General features: G+C 37.3%; 1 protein-coding gene and 1 non-coding gene across 2 annotated transcripts in view; both read left to right on the top strand.

Moving 5' to 3' along the window:
- The window catches only part of LOC126095219 (putative inorganic phosphate cotransporter), a 98,409-nt gene that overhangs the window by 43,815 nt on the left and 33,344 nt on the right, over window positions 1-21,250 (top strand). The window contains exon 5 of the mRNA XM_049909958.1: window positions 2,879-3,126. Within this exon, the coding sequence (XP_049765915.1) occupies window positions 2,879-3,126 (248 nt within the window). The remainder of the gene's footprint in view (window positions 1-2,878; window positions 3,127-21,250) is intronic.
- Trnat-ugu (transfer RNA threonine (anticodon UGU)) lies at window positions 2,058-2,132 on the top strand. The gene has a single exon. It is a non-coding gene; the product is annotated as a tRNA-Thr (tRNA).

The raw sequence follows: 21,250 nt of genomic DNA on the forward strand, positions 1-21,250 counted from the left end.
TTCTCTTACCCCAGAGCTGCAATGCATTTGATTTATGTATTCATACGTAGAACAATATACATTGTCCAGATGTTGTCAAATGTTTGTACAATATTTCTTATGAAAATAAACGTTTCTCTTACAGTATTTATAGCTCCTGTATTTAGTTCTACTTTTTTATCATGTCACAAATTGTTACATAGTAGTGTTCATGAATATCAGGTTACTGTCTATAGTTATTTTAAATATTCATTTGCAATGTAGTAGCTATTATTTAGCAAATATTTTTTAGGCTTTGGCTGAAGGTGTGGGAAACATTCACATTTTTTATTTCTTCTGGCAGTCTATTGTACAATTTTGGTCCTTGGCACAATACACTATTTTGAGTTTTTGACTGATTAGATGCATAGACTTGCTGTTTGTGGGGGAATGAAAAGATAACTGTAAACACATTAATATATGGTGTCTGCTCAGAAAATTCTGGAACATTCGTAATTATGCACCAATGGTGTGTTGGAGCAAAATGCGGTTGGCCTCTCCGTACACACCTGTGTTTAATGTGTAACTGCTGGAGGTTTCACCATTGTATGTCTGTTAGTTATTGACCAGTAATGTATTGAGTAGAATGGTGTGTCATGCAGTTTACTAATTTTGAGATGGCAGAGATAGAGGAGCAATGCATCTGCATTAAATTTTGCATGAAACTCAAGAAAACCTTTACAGAGACACACCAAATGATGCAGGTAGCCTATGGTGGTCAGTGCTTAAGCTGCACTTGGTGTTATGAATGGTTCACACAATGAAAAAGGCCAGACAGAAGATAAAAATGACCCCTGTTCAGGATGCCCTTCAGTGTCTATCAACAACGCTCATGTCAGTAATGTCAACAAAACTGTGCCTGCCAATCGAAGACTGTCTGTCCGAGAGGTTGCAGAAGTATGTAAAATTTCAGTTGGATTATGTCATGAAATCCTGCACAATGTCTCAGAATGCATCATGTTGCCTCTAAGTTCATCCCACGCCTCATGACCCAACACCAGAAAAACCTTTTCCTTGCAGTCTGTGAAGAGCTCTTGGATTTGGCAAATGTGGATGAGTTGTTACTTAAGAGAATCATAACTCATGATGAAACATGGGTCTGTGGTCATTATGTTGAGACCAAGGTTCAACCTTCACAATTGGTTGGGAAATGTTCTCCAAAAAAAAAAAAAAAAAAAAAAAAAAAAACTCATCAGGTCATGTCAGATGTCAAATCTATGCTGATAGATTTCTTTGACTTTGAAGGATTTGTTCATCAGGAGTTCATGATACAAAGACAACCTGTTAATTGATGGTACTATTGGTATGTGTTGTGATGCGTGCGAGAACATGTGAGAAAGAAACATCCTGAAATGTGACGAGACAATTCATGGCTCTTGCATCACAATAACACACCCTCACATTCATCCCTGTTGGTGTGTGACTATTGCATAAAAAATGAAATCATTGTGCTGCATCATCCTCTGTACTCTCCAGACCTGGTCCCTGTGAACTTTTTTTATTTTCAAAGTTGAAAACTCTATTGAAAGGACAAAAATTTGCAAAGATAGACAAGATAAAAGAAAATTCACAGACAGCACTTTGCACAATCCAGCAAGAGGCCTGCCAGGACTGCTTTCAGAAGTACAAATAGCATTAGGAAATTAGGAACAGTGTATCAGTTGTGGAGGAGAATATTTCAAAGGTGACCATGCACAATAAGTAAAAGGTTAGCACAGAAAAATTTTGTGATCAAAGTTCTGGAGTTTTTAGATCAGACATCATAGGTTATTATTAACATAATTAATTTTAAAATATTAAATATGGTATAAAGCTATAATGTTGAAAACTATATTGGGGATGCGATTTTAGTTCTCGATATTCTGTAATATTATATATTATATATTATGTATATTATATTCTGTTATATTAGTGAAAAAGCTTAAACGAGTTTCTGTATGAAAATTTAAGAAGTTCCTCAACGTCTGTAATTCATTGGAATGGGAGTCTCACGGGAAGCATGCAAGGGATAAGTCCCTGCAGTCGCGCTATTCATCTGTGTCTTCGGTGGCTCAGATGGATAGAGCATCTGCCATGTAAGCAGGAGATCCCGGGTTCGAGTCCCGGTCGGGACACACATTCTCAGCTGTCCACATCGAGGTATATCAACAACACCTATCAGTATTCTGTTCTTTCGAGAACAGTTACTGTCTTCATATACATAGTTAAAGGCTACCCTGCCATTGACCTTCATCTGTGCGAATGCGCACAGGTTGCCCAAACTCTTACGGGAATCGCCAAAGCGTGCGCGAGTAATGAGTGAATGGGCAAATGTCTATAAGGTACATTACATATGTATAATTGTGGACAGTTGGGAATATGAGTCTCACGGGAAGCGTGCAAGGGATAAGCCCCTGCAGTCGCGCTATTCATCTGTGTCCTTGGTGGCTCAGATGGATAGAGCGTCTACCATGTAAGCAGGAGATCCCGGGTTCGAGTCCCGGTCGGGGCACACATTCTCAGCTGTCCACATCGAGGTATATCAACAACACCTGTTTGCAGCTGAGGGTTTCAGTTAGTCATCATTTATTCCAGGGAAAAGCTGCACGGTCATCAACAGTAGTCTGTTCTTTCGAGAACAGTTACTGTCTTCATACACGTATTCATTATTCTGTTTTGCATAAAAAGTGTTAAGAGCAGGCTGATGGCTCAAGGTTATTACATTTTAAACTCATTCTTCTTTACTCTGAGCTGTTAATTATGACAGCTATCTGGAAATCTGCAGGTTGCACCATAACAGATTTTTTAATGTTTATTTGTTATGAAATATAAAGGTCAGCTTACAGATGAAAAAATGAATAATGTTTTCTTCCTGTTGCAGCAAACTATTTGGGTACTGTTCTTTCAATGGCCTTGTCTGGAACAATGGTGAAGTCTTTGGGATGGCCTTCAGTATTCTACATTTTTGGTGGCATTACAATTTCCCTGACTATTCCTTGGCTCTACTTTGTGTACAGTGAACCTGAGAGTCATCCAAGAATCTCACAGAAAGAACTTGACTATATACTAGAGAACACTGGTCACAGTAAAAAGACGAATGATGAAAAAAAGAAGCTGCCTGATGATGAGGTAATACACTTATAATTTAATATATAGAAAAGAACAATGCAGTTGCAGTTTTCAACAGAGTAGGTGTAGGAAAACATATGATTGCAAGTTTTTAAGGCCTATTTTCACACTAAAAATGGAACTTATCATTAAATTTTGGAGCAATAAGTTTCTGTTATTGGAAAAAGACAGATCCAAACAGAGAAATGAGAATTAGGATGAAATGGGGACTTGACTACACTCCTCAACCTGAGTGAGACAACACAGGATTAGATGGAAATTATGCAGTAAATCATACTGAAAAATTGAGAAATCAGAACTGGAAGAGAGAACCTTTATTCAGTTCAAATTATGAAACAAGAAATTGGAAGAAAATCACAGTAATGTACATCTGGGGAGAAATGCTGAATAGAAAAAGTAATGGGAGGAAGACCTAAATGGAAAAGGGAAAAAGGCATATAATTTGCAAGAAAAGACTGAAACTAAGACCTAGAAAATGATAAGTTAAAGAAGAAATTTTTATAATGTGAAGGCAAGTATGAGTAAAAGGATAAACAAACAGAAAAAATATGGGATAGAGTCAAATGAAATTATGTGATATCTTGGGTTTTCTTGATTCAATTGGTTAATAGTTTGCTTTTGGCTGTTCTGCTGAGTTGTCACATTTTATGCACAAGATTTCAATGACCAACAAAGCTGGCTTCAGGTGCTGTGAGTTTAGCTGTTATGTGAACTTGCTGCCTGGACTCCAAACAGTCTTACAGTCTGATTGGAGTCCAGACACGAGTACACATAGCAGAAAAACTCACAGCTCCTGAAGAAGACAGCTGCGTTGGTCACCAAAACATTGCACATAAAATGCAAACAACAGTTTAGCAGAATATTCAAAAGCACATTATTAACAAATAAAATTATGGTATAGAACACATACCATGTGTAAAGTTCTATAATGTGGCTGATGAAAGGAATTCTTGTATCATTGATATGGTAAAGCAGCCACCATGATCTCTGCTATAGTGTTGCCAGTGACTGCTATTATTGTTTTGAATAGAATAGAATAATTTTATTGTCATTAGGCCATTAAGGCAATAGACAAAGTCATACATATAATACAATATAATTCATGTTGCAGTAGAACAATAGGTTTGTTATTACAGTGTAATATTACAACTGATGAAATCTTACAAAGTCATACTTATAACACAATATAATTCCTGTTGCAAAAGAGCAATAGATTTGTTATTACAGTATAATATTACAACTGACAAGGTCATACATATAATACAATATAATTCATGTTGAAATCCTACAAAATCATACTTATTCCTGTAGCAAAAGAGTAATCGGTTTGTTATGACAGTATAATATTACAATTGATGAAATCCTTTATGTCGTAGAATGGGTGAGCAACTAACCAGTCATACAGTGCTTGTTTGAGTGGTTGCTCTGGTAAATCTCGCATAGCTAGTGGAAGTTTGTTAAATAATTTGTGCCCCATTAGTTCATAACTGTTCAGTAATTTTGAGAGTCTGTGGAATGGAGTATAAATACATCTATTCATCCTAGTGTTGTAGCAATGTATATTTTCTCTGCGTTTAGCTTCAGTAAGCTTCTAGTATATATATAGGTTTACTACTGTCAAAATTTTTTGCTCAGAAAATAAAGGTTTACAGTGTGCCTTATATGATGAGCCTGTAATTACCCTAACAGCTTTCTTCTGCAGTAGAAGGATGTCACACACAACTGGAGTTTCCCCATAAAATGATACCCAGAAATGATGCTTTGGAAGAATGAGAGATAGGATATTCTAACATAATTTTTATGTACAAAATCCATTAGTCGCCCTAGACAACTTACCACTAAGATACTTGACATGTTGACCCCAAGATAATTTGTCATCCAAATATACACCTAAAAACTTAACATAACTAGGATCATCAGATGGTAGCTTGTCTTTTAGACTAAATACTATCTGCTGAGTTTTATTTTCACTAAGCAAAAATCCATTTGCTTTAAACCAGTATGATGCTTGAGCAATTGTCTCTGTAACACAATTTTTAAGGCTATTGAGGCCATTACTGCTGTTCAGAAAAGTTGTATCATCTGCATATAGTACAGTTTTTGATTTAATACATGATGGCAGGTCATTAATCATCATTAGGAACAGGAAAGGGTCCAGAACAGATCCCTGTGGGACACCTACCTTAACTAGTTCTACACTGGACAATTCTTGCTTACGGTAATGCTTACGGTTCTGTAAAAATGATTTTAATAGTTTAAGGCTATTACCTCTAACACCACAGAAGTCCAATTTTTCAAGGAGTAGTGTATGTTCTACACAGTCAAGGGCTTTGCCTGGGCCACAAAATGTAACTTGAGCAAAGTCTTTATCCTCAAATACTTGATGGATGTATTTTACAACAGCATCTATCACATCAGTTGTTGATGTATTTTTCCTAAAACCATATTGAGATTCACTACTAATTCCTATATTATCAAAGTAATCAGGTAATTGTTTGTAAATTGTGGATTCCAGAACTTTAGAGAAAGATGGGGCTATGGAAATTGGCTGGTAACTTGAGGCAGAGTCTTTATCCCCTTTTTTATAAACTGGAACTACCTTAGACAGTTTAAGCTCATCATGAAAATATCCTTCAGCTAGACATTTGCTTATACAATGTGTTAAGGGGTACACTATACTGCCTATGACTTTCTTCAGTATGTTACAGGATAAGTTATGTATGTCTACACTGTCTGACGATTTTAACTGTTTCACTATTCTTAATACAGAATCTGATGAGACCTCAGAGAAACTGGAGCTACTTGTATTTGTTGATGATCTACAACTATTTTTTGACAGTAACTGCGATGAGCTGATTTTGGGTTTATCAATACTACTTTCTACTTCTTCAACTGATTTAACAAAATAATCATTGAATTTTTGGGGAGAGATATTAATTGTAACATTTCTTTCATCTTTAGTGACACTATTTACCAGCTTCCGAGCAGCTTTGCATTTGTTGGTGGATTTCTCAATACTTCTGAGATTGTGTGCATTTTTGGCTTCTATGATTGATTTCTTATATTCATTCTGCCATGTAATCTAGGCTAGTTTAGCTTGATTAGTCTTCAGTCTACAATAAACAATGTGCAACAACATAACTTGGTTTTTCAGAGTGGTCAGCTGTTCTGTATACCATGTATTTTGTCTTTTTGGAACTTTAGTTTTCAGGACTTGATCAGTTAGGCCTACATTGAATTTCTTTGTTGGAATGCAGTCATTAAAGTGTGCCAAAACTACTTTAAAAAACCTTTCAAATAGTATATTTGCTGTCAAATCATTACTTAAAGTATAGGGTGTGGCTCCATAACACTGGCCAAACCAGCCTCTGTCAACAAGGGAATTACAAAATCTATAATTTTTTCATCTGAGACAGGTCTGGTGATCACAATTTTTGGGACAGGCTTAGTTATACTAGTCTTATCAGGAGGGAACCTACTTGTATAATTTAAGCTTACAGAACTATGATCAGAAAATGCAAACTCTGGCACATTACATGATTCGTCTGTTGTTTTAAAATTCACAAAAATATAGTCAAGACATGCTTGTTCTCTTGTGGGCCTATTATTGACACAGTGTAAGTTGGATTGTCTTAGTAGGTTTTGAAGTTCAGTGACACTACGTTTGTGGGTTGTTACATCAAAATCCGAATTCAGATCACCACCTATTGCAATATCATAATTCATCCATCTAGTTTCGCCAAGTACATGTAACAGCTGGTCCAGTTTCTCTAGAAATACACTGATGATGCCCTTAGGTGATCTGTACAGGGATATTACCAATAACTTAAAAACTGTTTAAAACTATACCAGCAGCTTCAAAGTTCAGTTCATCACACAAAAAATTCTAGATCCTATCTATTGATTGAACATCTAAGTGACTTTTTAACATAGGTTGCTACACCACCTCTTAAATTCAATTTTCTGCAGTAGCTATTGGCTATATTATAATAATCAAATTTAACAAGTGTTAGGTCACTCTCAGTAGCCCAGTGTTCAAACACAAAATATCAAACACATTTTCTATTCCATGACTATTGACAATCAATTCCTTATCCCTCACTCCTTGAATGTTAAGATAGCATATTTTAAGATCAAACCTGTCTTTCCTCACAGATGTACCATTATGGTGAGGGGCTATTAAATCTCCTGCACTATTTACCTTATCGGCTTCTTCTCCTTGCTGCCTTCCAGTAAAAAATCGTTTAGAAGGAGAGGATGAACTGTTTTTTGCTTACCCACAACACTTGACACTTCTACTCCTAATTGAATTCTCTTCCCTTCTTCATGTTCATGTCTTGATCTTGATTAATGGGTTGCCCTTGTGGGTAGTCCAGATGTTGCTACAGAGTGGATACCTGTACCACTTGATGGAGCAATAGTTTTTGTAGCTGAGTATGCTGCCACCCTTGCTGTTTCTGTTTTCTCTGTTTGTTGCTGTGTTGTTCCATCTGTTGTAGCTGTTAATATGCCTGCTTCTTTCCCAACATGTTCTTCTGTAATCAATGTTACTGCAAGTTGTGTTACTGCAGCAGCTGGAGTAGTTGGTAGGCAAGCTACATTGCAGCTCTCCTTCATCATTGGCAATGGGATTGGAAAACATTTCTTACTTCTAGGAGAAACACTTTCCACTAGTAACTCGATCTTCTGGCTGAGTAATGATTTGCCTCATGTATTTAAATGCAATCCATGTGTAGTGAAGTGCTTTCTCTCCAGGTCATCAATATTAAGGAAAAATGCATTTGAAGTGACCTTGCAGATCTTTTTGTACATCCTGTTTGCTTTTTGGATCTCTCTGTTCACACAAGAAGATTCATTAAGATCATACCTGTGTGGTATGCCTACCAAAATCACATTTTGATTCACTAATGTACATAGCACATTTCTTAATACACTGTTTGCCACTATTAGTTCATTTTTATACACATCATTTGCGCCGCCCATTATTACTATAAATTCACTTTGTGACATGCAGTTATAGTTTTTACAGTCTTTTAAAACTTCTGTCAGACTTGCTCCAGGTTTCACAACACTTGTAACAGAGAGATCTTGCTGGAGGCGAAGAATACCCGCAACTCCCCTCCTGTGGCTGTCAGCAAGCAAAACTGTAGGCCTACTAAAGTTTATTTTCATCATTTTATTTGCATCATCGTGGCAGTTACGTTTTTCAAACATTATGTGTTTACTTCCCACCAATTCAGATAAATAATCTTGGTGCAAGCTGCAGGACTCATCATTATTAACTTCACAGTCTGTAGTGAGACACTGAAATCTGTTTCTTAACGGAACTTTAAAATTGTTTGAAGCAGATTTAGGTTTTGCACACTTCTTTGGTTCATTGTGTTCCTGAAATTATCTGAGTTCTTTAAGTGGTTGATGAGATAGGCTTTTAACCATATTTTCCAACAACTGAACATGTTCTCTTGTTGCTTTCAGTTCATTCTGCAGTGTTACTAATACTATAAGTTCATGAGTTGCACAATACATTTCAGTTGTGGCCAAACGTCCTTTACACTTTGTTCCACAAGCACATGAAATGTTTTCTTGATTTATTTTCATGAAGCAATGTGCGTGATACCATGTATGCATCATTGAGCATGTACTAATACCACTTGACACAATTTTGTCACATAATATGCACCTTATAGACACTAAATACTCACAGTTTTCAGAGTGATTTACTACCACATCTATAATCGCGGCCATCTTAACTCTCTGGTCAGTGGTTGTAAGTGGAAGAGGAACAGAAAGGTATTAGGGCTTTAAGTCCCATGACCAATGACGTCACTAGAGATGGAGCACAAGCTCAAATAGGAATTCTACCCCGACCTTTTCAAACAAACTATCCCAGAAATTGCTTTAATCTTTCTAAGAAAAACCTAAACTGGGGGGGCTGACAGGAACTTGAATCAAAATCCTTCAAAATATGACTGCGTTTCTTAACCACTGTAACATCTCTCTCAATAAATGAAGCAGAAGGTGGAGGGCAATAAGGTTAAGTGTACAAAGAAATTAATATGTGTGAAGGAGATGGAGAGGGGTAAATGGAAGTAATAAAAAAGGGACCACAACATAAACTTTGTGGGGGAACAATTATACGAAGGAATTCAAACACAACAGTGCTACATCTACATTAAAAAGTGAAGTTGTCCATGACCCAAAGTTTGGTTTGAAAATCACAGAATTTACCCAGGAATGATCATATTGCAAGTGGCATGCCCTTGACTTTCTGCAACCTTTGAACTGACATACTCAGACCATTTGACAAGAACTCAAGACACAATGCTACTCATCAGTTTTTTACATAAACAAACAACCACCAGAGGTGAAAGACAAAGTAAATGACAGCAGAAATTTTTGACACTGACTGGGGATCAAACCCTAGACTTTTTGAATTCAGAGTCTGATCCTTAACCATTGAGCCACCATGTAAATTAAGAAGTACACTTATTATTAAAGTGAAGGGGGAGCACAAAAGTGCTCTCACCACAGTAGTGGCAGGGCAGAGAAAGGTAGGGGGACCTCGGAGGAAGGGGAGGGGGGGAATTATCAAATTGAGCTGTTCAGAAAGAGAGCACAGGTGGAATGGTTTTCGGAGTGGCTACTGAAATTGAATCACTTTTGCTAAGCGGTATGTTCTGCAACAGAGTAGTCAAACTTGCTGTTATGCACAATTTAACAATACCTAGGTACTTGGATGATGCTCATGATGCCATAGAATGAAGTACAGCAGTTACAGGAAAATTTGTATGTAACATGACTGTATTCATAAGTGGCTCTTTCACTAGGATGGTACATACTTGTGGAAGAATTAGAACAGGTATGTGAGAGGGATACATTATGCAGGTCTTGCACCTGGCTGAGTAATGTGAGGATAGACAGATTTGTTTTGCAGTGTAGGTGAGGGTAGGAAGAATTCCATATTTAGAAATATGATGAGCTCAGATCAATAATATGATTCAAGTTTATTTGTTGGTGAATGATGCAATCAGCCACAATACTTTTTAAATGTGTAATTTTAGTATTATAACCAGTTTCAGGCTACCATGTCCAATTTCTGATGGCTAATATTTTTAGCTACACGGATGTTTTCATCAACAGCATGTCATCTGCTCCTACACTCCACAATAATATTTGAGTATTTACTGTAGTGTGGGAACAGATGACATGCTTTTAGTCAAAAGATCCATGTAACTAAAAATATTAGCCTGAAATTGGTTATGGCACTAAAATAAAATATTTAAAAAGTATTTGTCACTGGTTGCATCATTCATCAACTGTCATCAACAGCCATGGAGTTCACATATGTGACATGGATAAAATAACAATCAATTTTGTTTTCCGGCCATGGGTAGTGCTTTGTAATGAGGGAAAAGAATGGGATTCCTTAATGATTTGTCAGTAGTGAGTGAAGGTTTAGGTGCGTGGGGGATAAGCCACTTGATAAAAGTGTGAGGAACAGGACTGTAGTATTTTGGATATCTAGAAATGATTTTTCTTAGTGATGCAGGAAAGAATGATATATGAAGATGCCATGCAAGTGACTATGACTGTTTCATGTTTGTTCGAAGATACATCTTTTAAAGTAAACGTAGTTTGATCCAAGTATACAGTTGATCACTCATAAAAAGGAGGAGGCAGTAAGTCAATGAGAGAGGTAGTTTGATGGAAGAAAGACCATGCACATGGTAAATTTAGTATATAGATGTGTGGAATCAGCAATTTCAGAAATGAAATAGAAATTAGGGAATGTTGATGGTGGAAGTAGTTGGTGTCTTTAACATTAGAAAGAAGGCTGTAGGTAATGAGCTAGATTTTTATTTATTTATTTTGTTTTATTTATTAATTCACTCATGGATCATCTCACAATGATATAGGATGTGTCATCATAATACAATGAAAATAAATAACTCCATTACACATGCACATAGAATATATAAGTATGTTTATGAGAATGATACAGGCACTCAGCCATGGTCTTGCTACAGGAAGCATCCTGGCATTTGCCAGAAATGATTTAGGAAAACCTAAATCTCTATGACCGGAGAGAGTAAAGTACCTCATCCCAAATATGAATTTAAGAGTCTTAGACAATTGCACTGCCTCATCTGGTCGATCACTAACATACAATGTTCTCTTGATTGTACACAATTTGCACCCACTATCTTATAATAAACTAGGAACCTGTCTCAGCTTTGCTTTGGTAGCACTAAGTACCTACAGGCAGGTGACTTGTCTGGCATTCATGTAATTTTGTTTATGGGCCAGTTCGTAGAGCTATGATTAAAATTGAGAGAAGAATGTAAGATAACTGTATATCATCACTTTCATGTAAGTTACAACAACCTGCCTAACAATGCAAGCCAGGTATCAAAAGCAGCTGGCACTGTGGCCACGCACTCGTTGGTGGGGCCACTTTGTAACCTGTATGTCACTGCAAATACCTGTTAACATTCATGTGAAATGAAAGTGCTGTCGAAACTGCGTCTTCAGTGTGTCATGAAAACTGAATCAGTATCCTTCATGAAGAGTAAGATGTTGAGCTCAGGAGAATAACATGTTATAGATCTTGTTACACTTGGTTGTAAAAGTATTACATTGTGATGACGTATTGCTATGTGACAGAGTGTTGTAGTTTCCCTTTTGTTATTAACCATCTCAGTCCTCTAAGTAATCTGTAATTGTGTAGTATGCATTACTTATGAAGTATACTGTAGTTGCCTTTTAAATAGTATATTTTAGAAATATTTTTTACCACATGGGAAAATTTATTATACAATTTTATTCTCTGGAAGACAACAGTTTTGTGTTTTATGTTTGTAATTCCTTTGTAAACACAAGCCCATACTAACTATTGTTCTGTGGTTATATATAGAACTATTAATGAAATACTTACTAATGTTTTCCCTGATATGCACAACAGACTGATGGATGTACTCACTTGGGGAACTAAGCAAACCATATTTGTAAATAGCTCTTTGCAATGAGTCAGATTATTACTTTTTTGTATTATTCTTATTGCATTTTTCTGTAGTTTGAAAACAGTGTCCATGTTTTGCACCATTGATTCCCAGAAAAGAATTTCATAGCTAAGAACTGAGTTTATGTGGGAAGTGTACATCACCAAAAGACATGACCTGTTACAAACTGCTGCTAGCACCCTAATAGCATAACATGCTGATGATATTCTTTTTGCCAGTATCTTTGTGTGTTAATTCCATGTTAACTGACAATAAATTTTCAACCCTAAAAACTCTGTGTTTGTTACACAATCAGTTGCTTTATTTCTGTGGTCAGTGTGACAGACTTGTTTTTCCTCTTTATGAAGAAATGCATGTTGTTTGTTTCCTATATTTGCAATGTTCAAGTATTATATCTGCACATTTGTATACATCCATGAGGGCTTCATTTGCCTGCCCTATTTTATCAGTGACTACAGTATTGCTACCATCAGTAAAAAGAACTTTTCCCCCTTATCTTATACTGTCTGGAAAGGCATTGCTGTTCACTGGTGTGCATAACTTAAGGGCAAAAGTAACTTTCACATGATTTGTCACTGCCAAGTAATATAGCTTGATGAAACCTGGACCTTATTTGTGAAGAACAAGAACAGTTACAGGTCGCAATGCACAATTATGCATTTGTGCCTGGTACCCATCTGCTCTATCAGATGATCTTTTGCTGTATCATACAGTGTGTCCAACCAGCCAAACAACACATAATGAACTTTATCTGAGGACAACAGTACATCTCTTTGCTGCAGTGCCTGAGGTTTTTCCCTCACTCATGCTACAGGAAACACCTCCAGCTCCCAGCACTTTCTGCACTAACACCAACCTCTCCACACAACAAGTGCAGCAATTTATTGTTCCTTTGGTGTTAAGTTTATGTTCAGGTTATTTTGTTATCAGAATTTAATGGCTTGGCATAGTGGTAGTGGATAGGGGCATGACCTATGAAGATGTTAATGGTGTGTCAGTTTCGTATGTGTATGAAGTGAATAGCATTGCAGGTTACCACAACAGATAGGGAGAACTAGTACTGTAGGTGAGATTGATACCACACTTCAGGGGAGCATTATCCAGCACCTGCCTCATAGTCACATGTCCTGAGCATGTAGTTATAACTTCAAGTTGAACAAATATATTTCAAGGAAGACACAATACATGAAAGTCACAGATCAAGTAAACAGAGTAAGATGTGTGTACATTTTAACAGTCAAATCATAACTGAGTCCGAGTCTAGCGGCCGCTGGATGGCTGGCCACTTAGGTGGCACTGCTGCTGCATGGCTGGCAGACAGTGCCGCATGTAGAGGATGCACGTAACTGCGCGGTGGCACTTTGAAAGATCGGCGAGTCACAACAGTAGTATCCACTTCACAGAGCCTATTAAATTATAGTGAGTGTGGCAAGATCTGACCTCATTTTGCAAACTGTATGCAAACCACTACTGCATCATGTGTGCAGTCGTTAAAGACTGAAATCCATAACTTTGATGGGCTAGCTTCACCTACAGTACTTCAAGTTTGTTTATTTGTGTTTTGTATTTGTTTTAGTCACTGAGTTAGATTAGCTTCACTTACGATACCACAAATTCATTTACTTGTTTATTGTGTTTTTGCTTTGATCACTTTGTTAGATTAACTTCACCCATTGTACCTCAAATTCATTTGTTTGTAATTGTGTTTTTCTTTGATCACTGAGTTAGATTAGATACACTTATGGTATCTCCAAGTTCACTTATTTGGTCACTGTGTTAGATTAGCCCCATTTACCATAATTCAAGAACATTTCTCATGTTGTCTTAAATAAACTGTGTAAACTGATTCACCGCATGCAGACAGTGGGCAATCCTCACATGCACTTTAGAACATGCAGAATAATGTGGCCATAGATGGACAGTTGCCAGGGCACATGTGGGTTCAAATGGCTCTGAGCGCTATGGGACTTAACAGCTATGGTCATCAGACACGTGGGAATAGTGGTGGTGGTGGTGGTGGGGATTGTGGGCAGGTACTCTAGGAGAAATGCTGAGTGCTGCAGAGGAAGTACCATTCTAAGCTGAAGCCTGTGCTCACATATTTTGTAAATATTAAGTGGAGTCCTTTCACACCCACACTTGCATGGTGACCATTCAAAAAGATCTGCTGTCACTTCTGCTTTGGCTAGTATCTAGAAAGAATCGCATTGAAAAGCAGCAGAAACAGCTGTTTCTTTTTGCCTGGCTTGTTAACCATCTGTGACTTTTTAGAGAAGCATTATGAGTGGCAAATTTTGAGTAAAACCTACATGTCTCTTCTTGCCATGTTAAAATTTGCTTCTTTTGCCAAAACATAGAAGAATTTATACAATATCACTTCCTAACACATTGTGCAGATGTGATTGCTGGAGATTTCTGTAACTATGGTTTGTTAAAAGAGGAACTGAGGAAAAGTGAAGTGAATAGCTTATGAAAAAGCACATCCTCACTACAGAAATAAATGTGTTGACTTACGCTGTTCCAAAACCTACAGCATTTCTTGTTTTGCTTTCTATTCATGGCACTTAAAAATTACATTCTTTCTTGAGTGAAGTCCGTTGTTAGAGGAATAACACAGTAGATAGTGAAGTTTTGCATTATATCCACATGGAAAAATATGAGGGTTGAATGAAAAGTAATCCCTGCACCTTCGTTAACTGAGTTTTTATGGGAATATTTTGATAAATCAGGTGCAGAAATAATCCTTAGAATGTGATCTTTAATTACAATTATTCACTTCCCCACATAACCACCAGCCAATTGGATACATTTCTGCCAATGATGAACAAGTTTTCTGAAGCCATCCCAGAAGAAGACGACACTCTGTTTCTGCAACCACAGTCTCACAGTTCTCTCAACATCTTCATCAGAAGCATAGTGATGTCCCTTAGATCGTCTTTCATTATTGGGAACAGATGGAAGTCAGATGGTGCTAAATCTGGACTGTATGGAGGATGCTGTACTGTGGGGAGATTCAGTTTCTGAAGTTCTGCTGTGGTGGCACGTGAAGTGTGTGGTTTGGCATTGTCATGCTGCAGGAAAATATTTCCCTTTTCCTTTCAGACCCTTGTTAGCCATTGTTTCAGAGTTCGCATCATTGTGATGTAATGCACTGAATTTATTGTTGTTCCATGATCAAGGAAGTCAACATGGATAACACCATCTGTGTCCCAGAACACTGTGGCCATGATTTTTCCATCTGAGGGCTGTGTCTTGAATTTCTTTTTCTGGTGCGAGTCTTTGTGTCGATATTCCATAGACTGACGTTTCGTTTCTGGGTCGTAATGGTGTACCCACATATTGTCTCCTGTCACAACAGAATGGAGAAAGGTGTCACCTTCATTCTCATAACACGAGAGGAGTTCCTGGCAAATTTCAAGTCTGTGCATGTTTATTTCAGGAGTCAGCACCCAGGGTACCTATTGTGCACAGATCTTCCAATAGCCAAGGAAAGCAATAATGTGACCCACACATTCTTGTGAAATGCTGATTATGTTTGAAATTTCTCTCTGAGTGATATGACAATCATCCTGAATCAATCTGTCAACATTTTGCTTGTGAAACTCAGTGGTTGCTGTCACAAGATGTCCAACTCTTTGTTTGTCATGCAGGTCAGATATTCCCACCTCAGCATCTTTAAACTTACTCACCCAACAGTACACAATACTCATATCAACACAATCAGCATAAATTGTTTTCATTCTCTGATGAATCTCCTTTGGGGTGAAACCTTCTGCTGTCAAGAATTCAATGACTGCACACTGCTTAAATCGCATTGACCAACTGTCTGCGCAGGGTTCCATACTTTACACTGTAACAACACAACTGCTCAATGCTAAGGCTTCCCACCAACTGGAGCTGTAGAGAAGAGGCTACAGAACAAGCCAGTACCTGCCACATACCAATGCTGCCAATTGTTGAAGAGTTACAAAGGTGGAGACATTACTTTTGAGCCAACCCTCGTACTTTCCTCCTTGGGTACTGTAATTTGCCAAAATTTCATTTCAGTATCTCAAACTGTTTATGAAATATGATGAATATGTGCATATTTCATTCTCACTTTATCGCTGGTGTGCAATTGCAAAAGAGTGTGCTACATCAGATCAATTTTCTTTATGTTGGTGACAGACGGAGATCTTCACCCAGGTCTACAGAAAAATTCAATGCGTTAGCTAAATTTCATATGCAACAACTTATGTAATATGAACCAAGTAAAAAAATCATAGCTGTCCCTATTTTTAATTGCAAAGTTTTTTTTTATTTTTATGCAGTGTCTTATTCAAATGCAAATATCACCATGACTCTGATCATGGATGGGCACATCATCTTGAAGCTGACATATATAGTTATAAGAAATGCAAAAATGAATTTTTTTGTCAAATAGTTTCTGTGAAATTGTTTGAGAAAGACTGCAGGGTGCACACTTTGATTCTGTCATCGCAGTGTGTCGTCAACTTGCCAAAAGTGGGCAAACAATGAGATGAATAGAAATGACCCTTCATTCAAAGACAATAATTACACTGATGTCCCATAATTTATGGTGGTCTGCTGTACATTACAAAAGACAGGACATTGCTCTTAATAGTGTGTGTTATCACCACAGATAGCAATGAATGATCTGCAGTTTGTTCCCATGCAGGCCAAAAGGTTGGTATAAAGTTCCAGTGGCAGGGTACTCCATTCCCCCAACAACAACTTGGTCGACAGCTATTGGTGTAAATGGTGGTACATCAAAATGTGCTGCAGTACATCTCCCCAACACATCCCAAATGAACTAAGTGAGATTTAAGTTGCGGGAAATGAGCAAGAGATTTAAGTCAGGGCGATGAGCAGGCCAGTCAATTTGCCAAGTATCTTCTCATTCCACACATAATGCACTCAGGAACATTGTTGGATATGATCTTGTTGGTGGTTCAGGTATATGCTGTGGGTATTATGTTGCATGGTTGCATGGCCGTACTGACCTCCAAATCTTTAAACATTGTACTCATTGGTCAAAGCTATTGTGACATTCTACTGCTTCTCCATGAGCCTTTCTAGGGTGCATTCATCCCTGACTTCAATTTTACGTTTGACAATGCATGACTGAGTCAAATGGTTGAGTGTTATTATTGTCTTTGAATGAAGTGTCATTTCTATTCATCTCATTGTTTGCCCACTTTTGGCCAGTTGACGACACACTGCGATGACAGAATCAAAGTGTGCACCCTGCAGTCCTTCTCAAACAATTTCACAGAAACTATTTAACAAAATATTCATTATTGCATTACTTATAACTTTATGTGTCAGCTTCAAGATGATGTGCCCAACAGTGGTCATAGTCATGGTGATATTTGCATTTAAGTAAGACACTGCATGAAAATAAAAGAAACTTTGCAATGAAAAATAGGGACAGCTATGTGGTGCTCCTTCGCCATTTGATTCAGTCATGCATTGTCAAACGTAAAAGTGAAGTCAGGGATGAATGCACCATAGAAAGGCTCATGGAGAAGCAGTAGAATGTCACAATAGCATTGACCAATGAGTACAATGTTTAAAGATTTGGAGTTCTCAGAGTTTCATGGTACATCCAGAATCACTACTCATACCCAATCTGTTCACATATGAGAAGTGCACGCGACCCCACTCCTTGTTGGTCCAGTTCCTATGCTCTTGGCCCTATTGAAAATGGTATCGCTGATGTGTGGTTTAGCAGAACACAATGAATATAGTGATCATCTGGCAGAGACCACCCTCATTTAGTCATTCTTTGACTGGAGCAAGAGATTGCATGCCTTGCAGTCGTGTTAAATGTGGTTGCAATTGCACCACCTGTTGACATGGATCACTTCTTGCCTGTTTTGCAGTGCAGCACTCATATGCTGCTATAGTTGATCTTGGTCAGCCACCTCCTCTCCTTCAGGCATCAGTATCTGTTGGTCGGAATACTCCCCATGCATGCAAGACAATGCTGTGAGCAACACCAGTTACGTGGGCTGTTCTCATCACACTTGGTCCTTCTTCTAGTTTTCTGATGATTCTTCCCCCACATGAAGTCAATCAGTAGTTGTGTCTGGGCCACATTGTAATGAGGAACACTACCAAAGTACACCATAACAGTTCAGTGACTGACACACAGTGTCTTCGCCCATTCCTTCAACTGCCACATGTTGCGGGGTCAGTCTCAGTTGGCACTACAATCACACTGACCTCACACAATGTTGTGTTCAGCTACCTGTGCATGACATGAAACCTCTGGTGACATGCTGCTGCACTTTCATTCATTTTCACTGAGTTGTTAATATTTTATAGTACTTTATCTACCTTGACCTTAAGGGGAGCCGGATCACCCTATCCTGACAATGTTAAATTTAGTGACTTGGCTTCCCTGTACTTCATGAGGCACTGTAGCCATTGACATGAAACTTTTAAAGGACATTAAACTGTATGTTCTGAGTCTACTTAACTGCAATAATTACATTTCAGGACTGCTTTCAGAAATACAATTTTTTAATTACACAGTTAAAATTTTTTGTACTTTTCTGTACATTATCCTAAATAATTTTAACATATCATTATGTTCTTCTTTTAGTTCAGTAGACTCAGGATATGTATGTTATTACTCCCTGAAAATTTGAATACTCTACTCGAAGTGGTTTCTGAGATTTAGGGAAAAATGCAACACAAAATGTAAATTTTCAGGAACAGCTTCTAAGGTTACAAAAGACTGTAACTCACTTAATATATGCTTAATTTTTTTATTTTTAGTCACCCAGAAGCACCCTACACTATACTGTATATCATCTTCTTGATTGTTTTCCAAGTTTTTTCTTCTTTTCTCCTCCTTAGTGACCAACTGTGCTGTATACTCTGATTTATCAATGCGAACCATATCCATCCATTCAAGTTCTCTGATGCAGTTTGCTCCAGGACTAATTCCCATATGCTGTGGCACTTTTACCTTACCAATGTTGCAATCATTAAAAGCAATAACATCATCACTGATCCCCCCCCCCCCCTTTATTGTCTTCACTCCAGCAAAAACATTTTGTGGTAAGCGAGTCCATATAAGATTACTGAATGACTCATTGGGATTTTGAGTCTGACACTTCTTCAGTAATTCAGGATTTGTCAAGTCTCTGTAAATAGATTTTATGATATCCATGGCTGCTGTTGGGATGGATTGTGTATGGCTGTATGAACTGTTTGAGTACTAGGCATTGTGGTATTGCACCATGAATCAGGTCCAGGAGGGCAAAGTGGTGTACTGGTTTTTCATCAGTTGACAGTCTGTGGATGAAGGTAGCCCATACTGCCTGCTTCGTTTTCAACCAATCCTCAGTATTATTTCTAATGGCCATCCCATAATACTGCTGTAGTTCATTAATCATTTTGTCTGTCAGCTGGTCTCTTATGGTTTTACCATAAGAAAGTTTATTGTCTCTCAAACTTTATTTCAACTTCCTCAACCTGGTGCCCATCCTCTTCTGGACATGACTTTATAACACAACAATCCCCAGCCTTTTATATAAAAAATTACCGATTTTATTAGGTCTTGAAGTAATGCACGTAAAAATTTTAACATTTTCAACTGGTGTAGATTATATTTAAAAAATTAAAATAAAATGCTTCCCATGTGAGTTTATAAGTGATATATATATTATTTTATTCAGAAAATTGCAAATTTTTTAATGAGATAAAAATCTGAAAATGCGAAAAAAAAAAGAAACTTTTTTTTCCATTCTAACTCCCCTTAAGTTTTGCAGAGCACTGTATATTAAGAAATTTCTTATCTGACAATTGTTTTATTAAAAATTTATAATCAGTAGGTGTGTGAACCATCTCTACCTTTTGCACCCTATTTTCCAGGTAAGACAGGAACCACTAATTTATTATTCTCAGACAGGAATCACTCATTTGCTATTCCTCTTACACTTAATGCTTGTAGATTGTTTAATAGTATTTTATGGTCAACAGACTAAGAATATAGTTGCAACATAGTCATACTCATCAGGAGCTTCAAGAACCCCTTTTGTGAGCTCTATTATGGCTAATATTGTACTTCTCCCACTTCAGGAGCCAAGTTGTGCTTTGCTGGCAAGACTGTCCTTATTTATTTGTATCTATAATGGCTTTTGGGTCTGATTTCAATTCTGTTTGTGTGTACATGCGTAAATTCGTTCCAGTTTCTTACCTGAAGTGTGAATTTGTAGAATCATATAAGTATGCTTCTGACTAAAGTAAAATATAAAAAAGTTACTCCATATTTCATGATTGATTCAATATTTTTGAAACACTGGAAGTAGGAAAACTGGCCTGTAGTTTTCTCTCTGCATTGCCCTTTCTTTAGTGAGAACACAACTAATATCTGGGATAATACACAAACTAAATGATACATTTATTATGTTTCTTGAGGGGGTGTGTATACAGTCCATGCCCACGCTCAGAACAGAAACTGGAACCTTTCTTAAGCCTTCTGATTTCTTATTTTTTAATTTAAAGTTCTGTAATGGGAAACGCCACAGTGCTTGCACTATAATTTACTGTGGGTGCTACATATGTATTAGGTACATTTTGTTGCAATTTCTCTGCAGCACCATAGAAACAGTTATTTACAAAATTTGTCAATTTTCTATTACTCTAATCCCATATTTGATTTGTATGCTAATATACTTGTGTCTATCTTTTCTAGTTTCATGCTTAGTAACATCCCAAATGACTTTGCTTTTATTTCTGCATCATTTATTATTTTGATACTGAAAGACTTTTTTGTAGCAAGCAGCTCCATCTTGTATATTGTTTTGTATGTGCATTACTAATTTAGAAGCTGTTGATTAGTTTAGTGTTTTAGCAAAGAACTGAGAAATTTTAATGTCTGAACTAAGTTTCTAACATGTTATCTGTTGAAATGGCTACTTTTGGATATACCTCCTTAAAAATGCTGACAGTGCAGGGTGGAAATGTGCTCAGTGGGACAGAAATCAGTTTCAATGGGACTTCCCCAGACAGTTGGGTTTCAGAGTTTTCAGAAGCCTGTGGAATGAAAGATGGTAAATTCAGATGAAGATCTAAGCTCTGTTTAAGGA

Source organism: Schistocerca cancellata, chromosome 8 (genome assembly GCF_023864275.1).
Source record: "Schistocerca cancellata isolate TAMUIC-IGC-003103 chromosome 8, iqSchCanc2.1, whole genome shotgun sequence".
Classification (NCBI taxonomy): domain Eukaryota; kingdom Metazoa; phylum Arthropoda; class Insecta; order Orthoptera; family Acrididae; genus Schistocerca; species Schistocerca cancellata.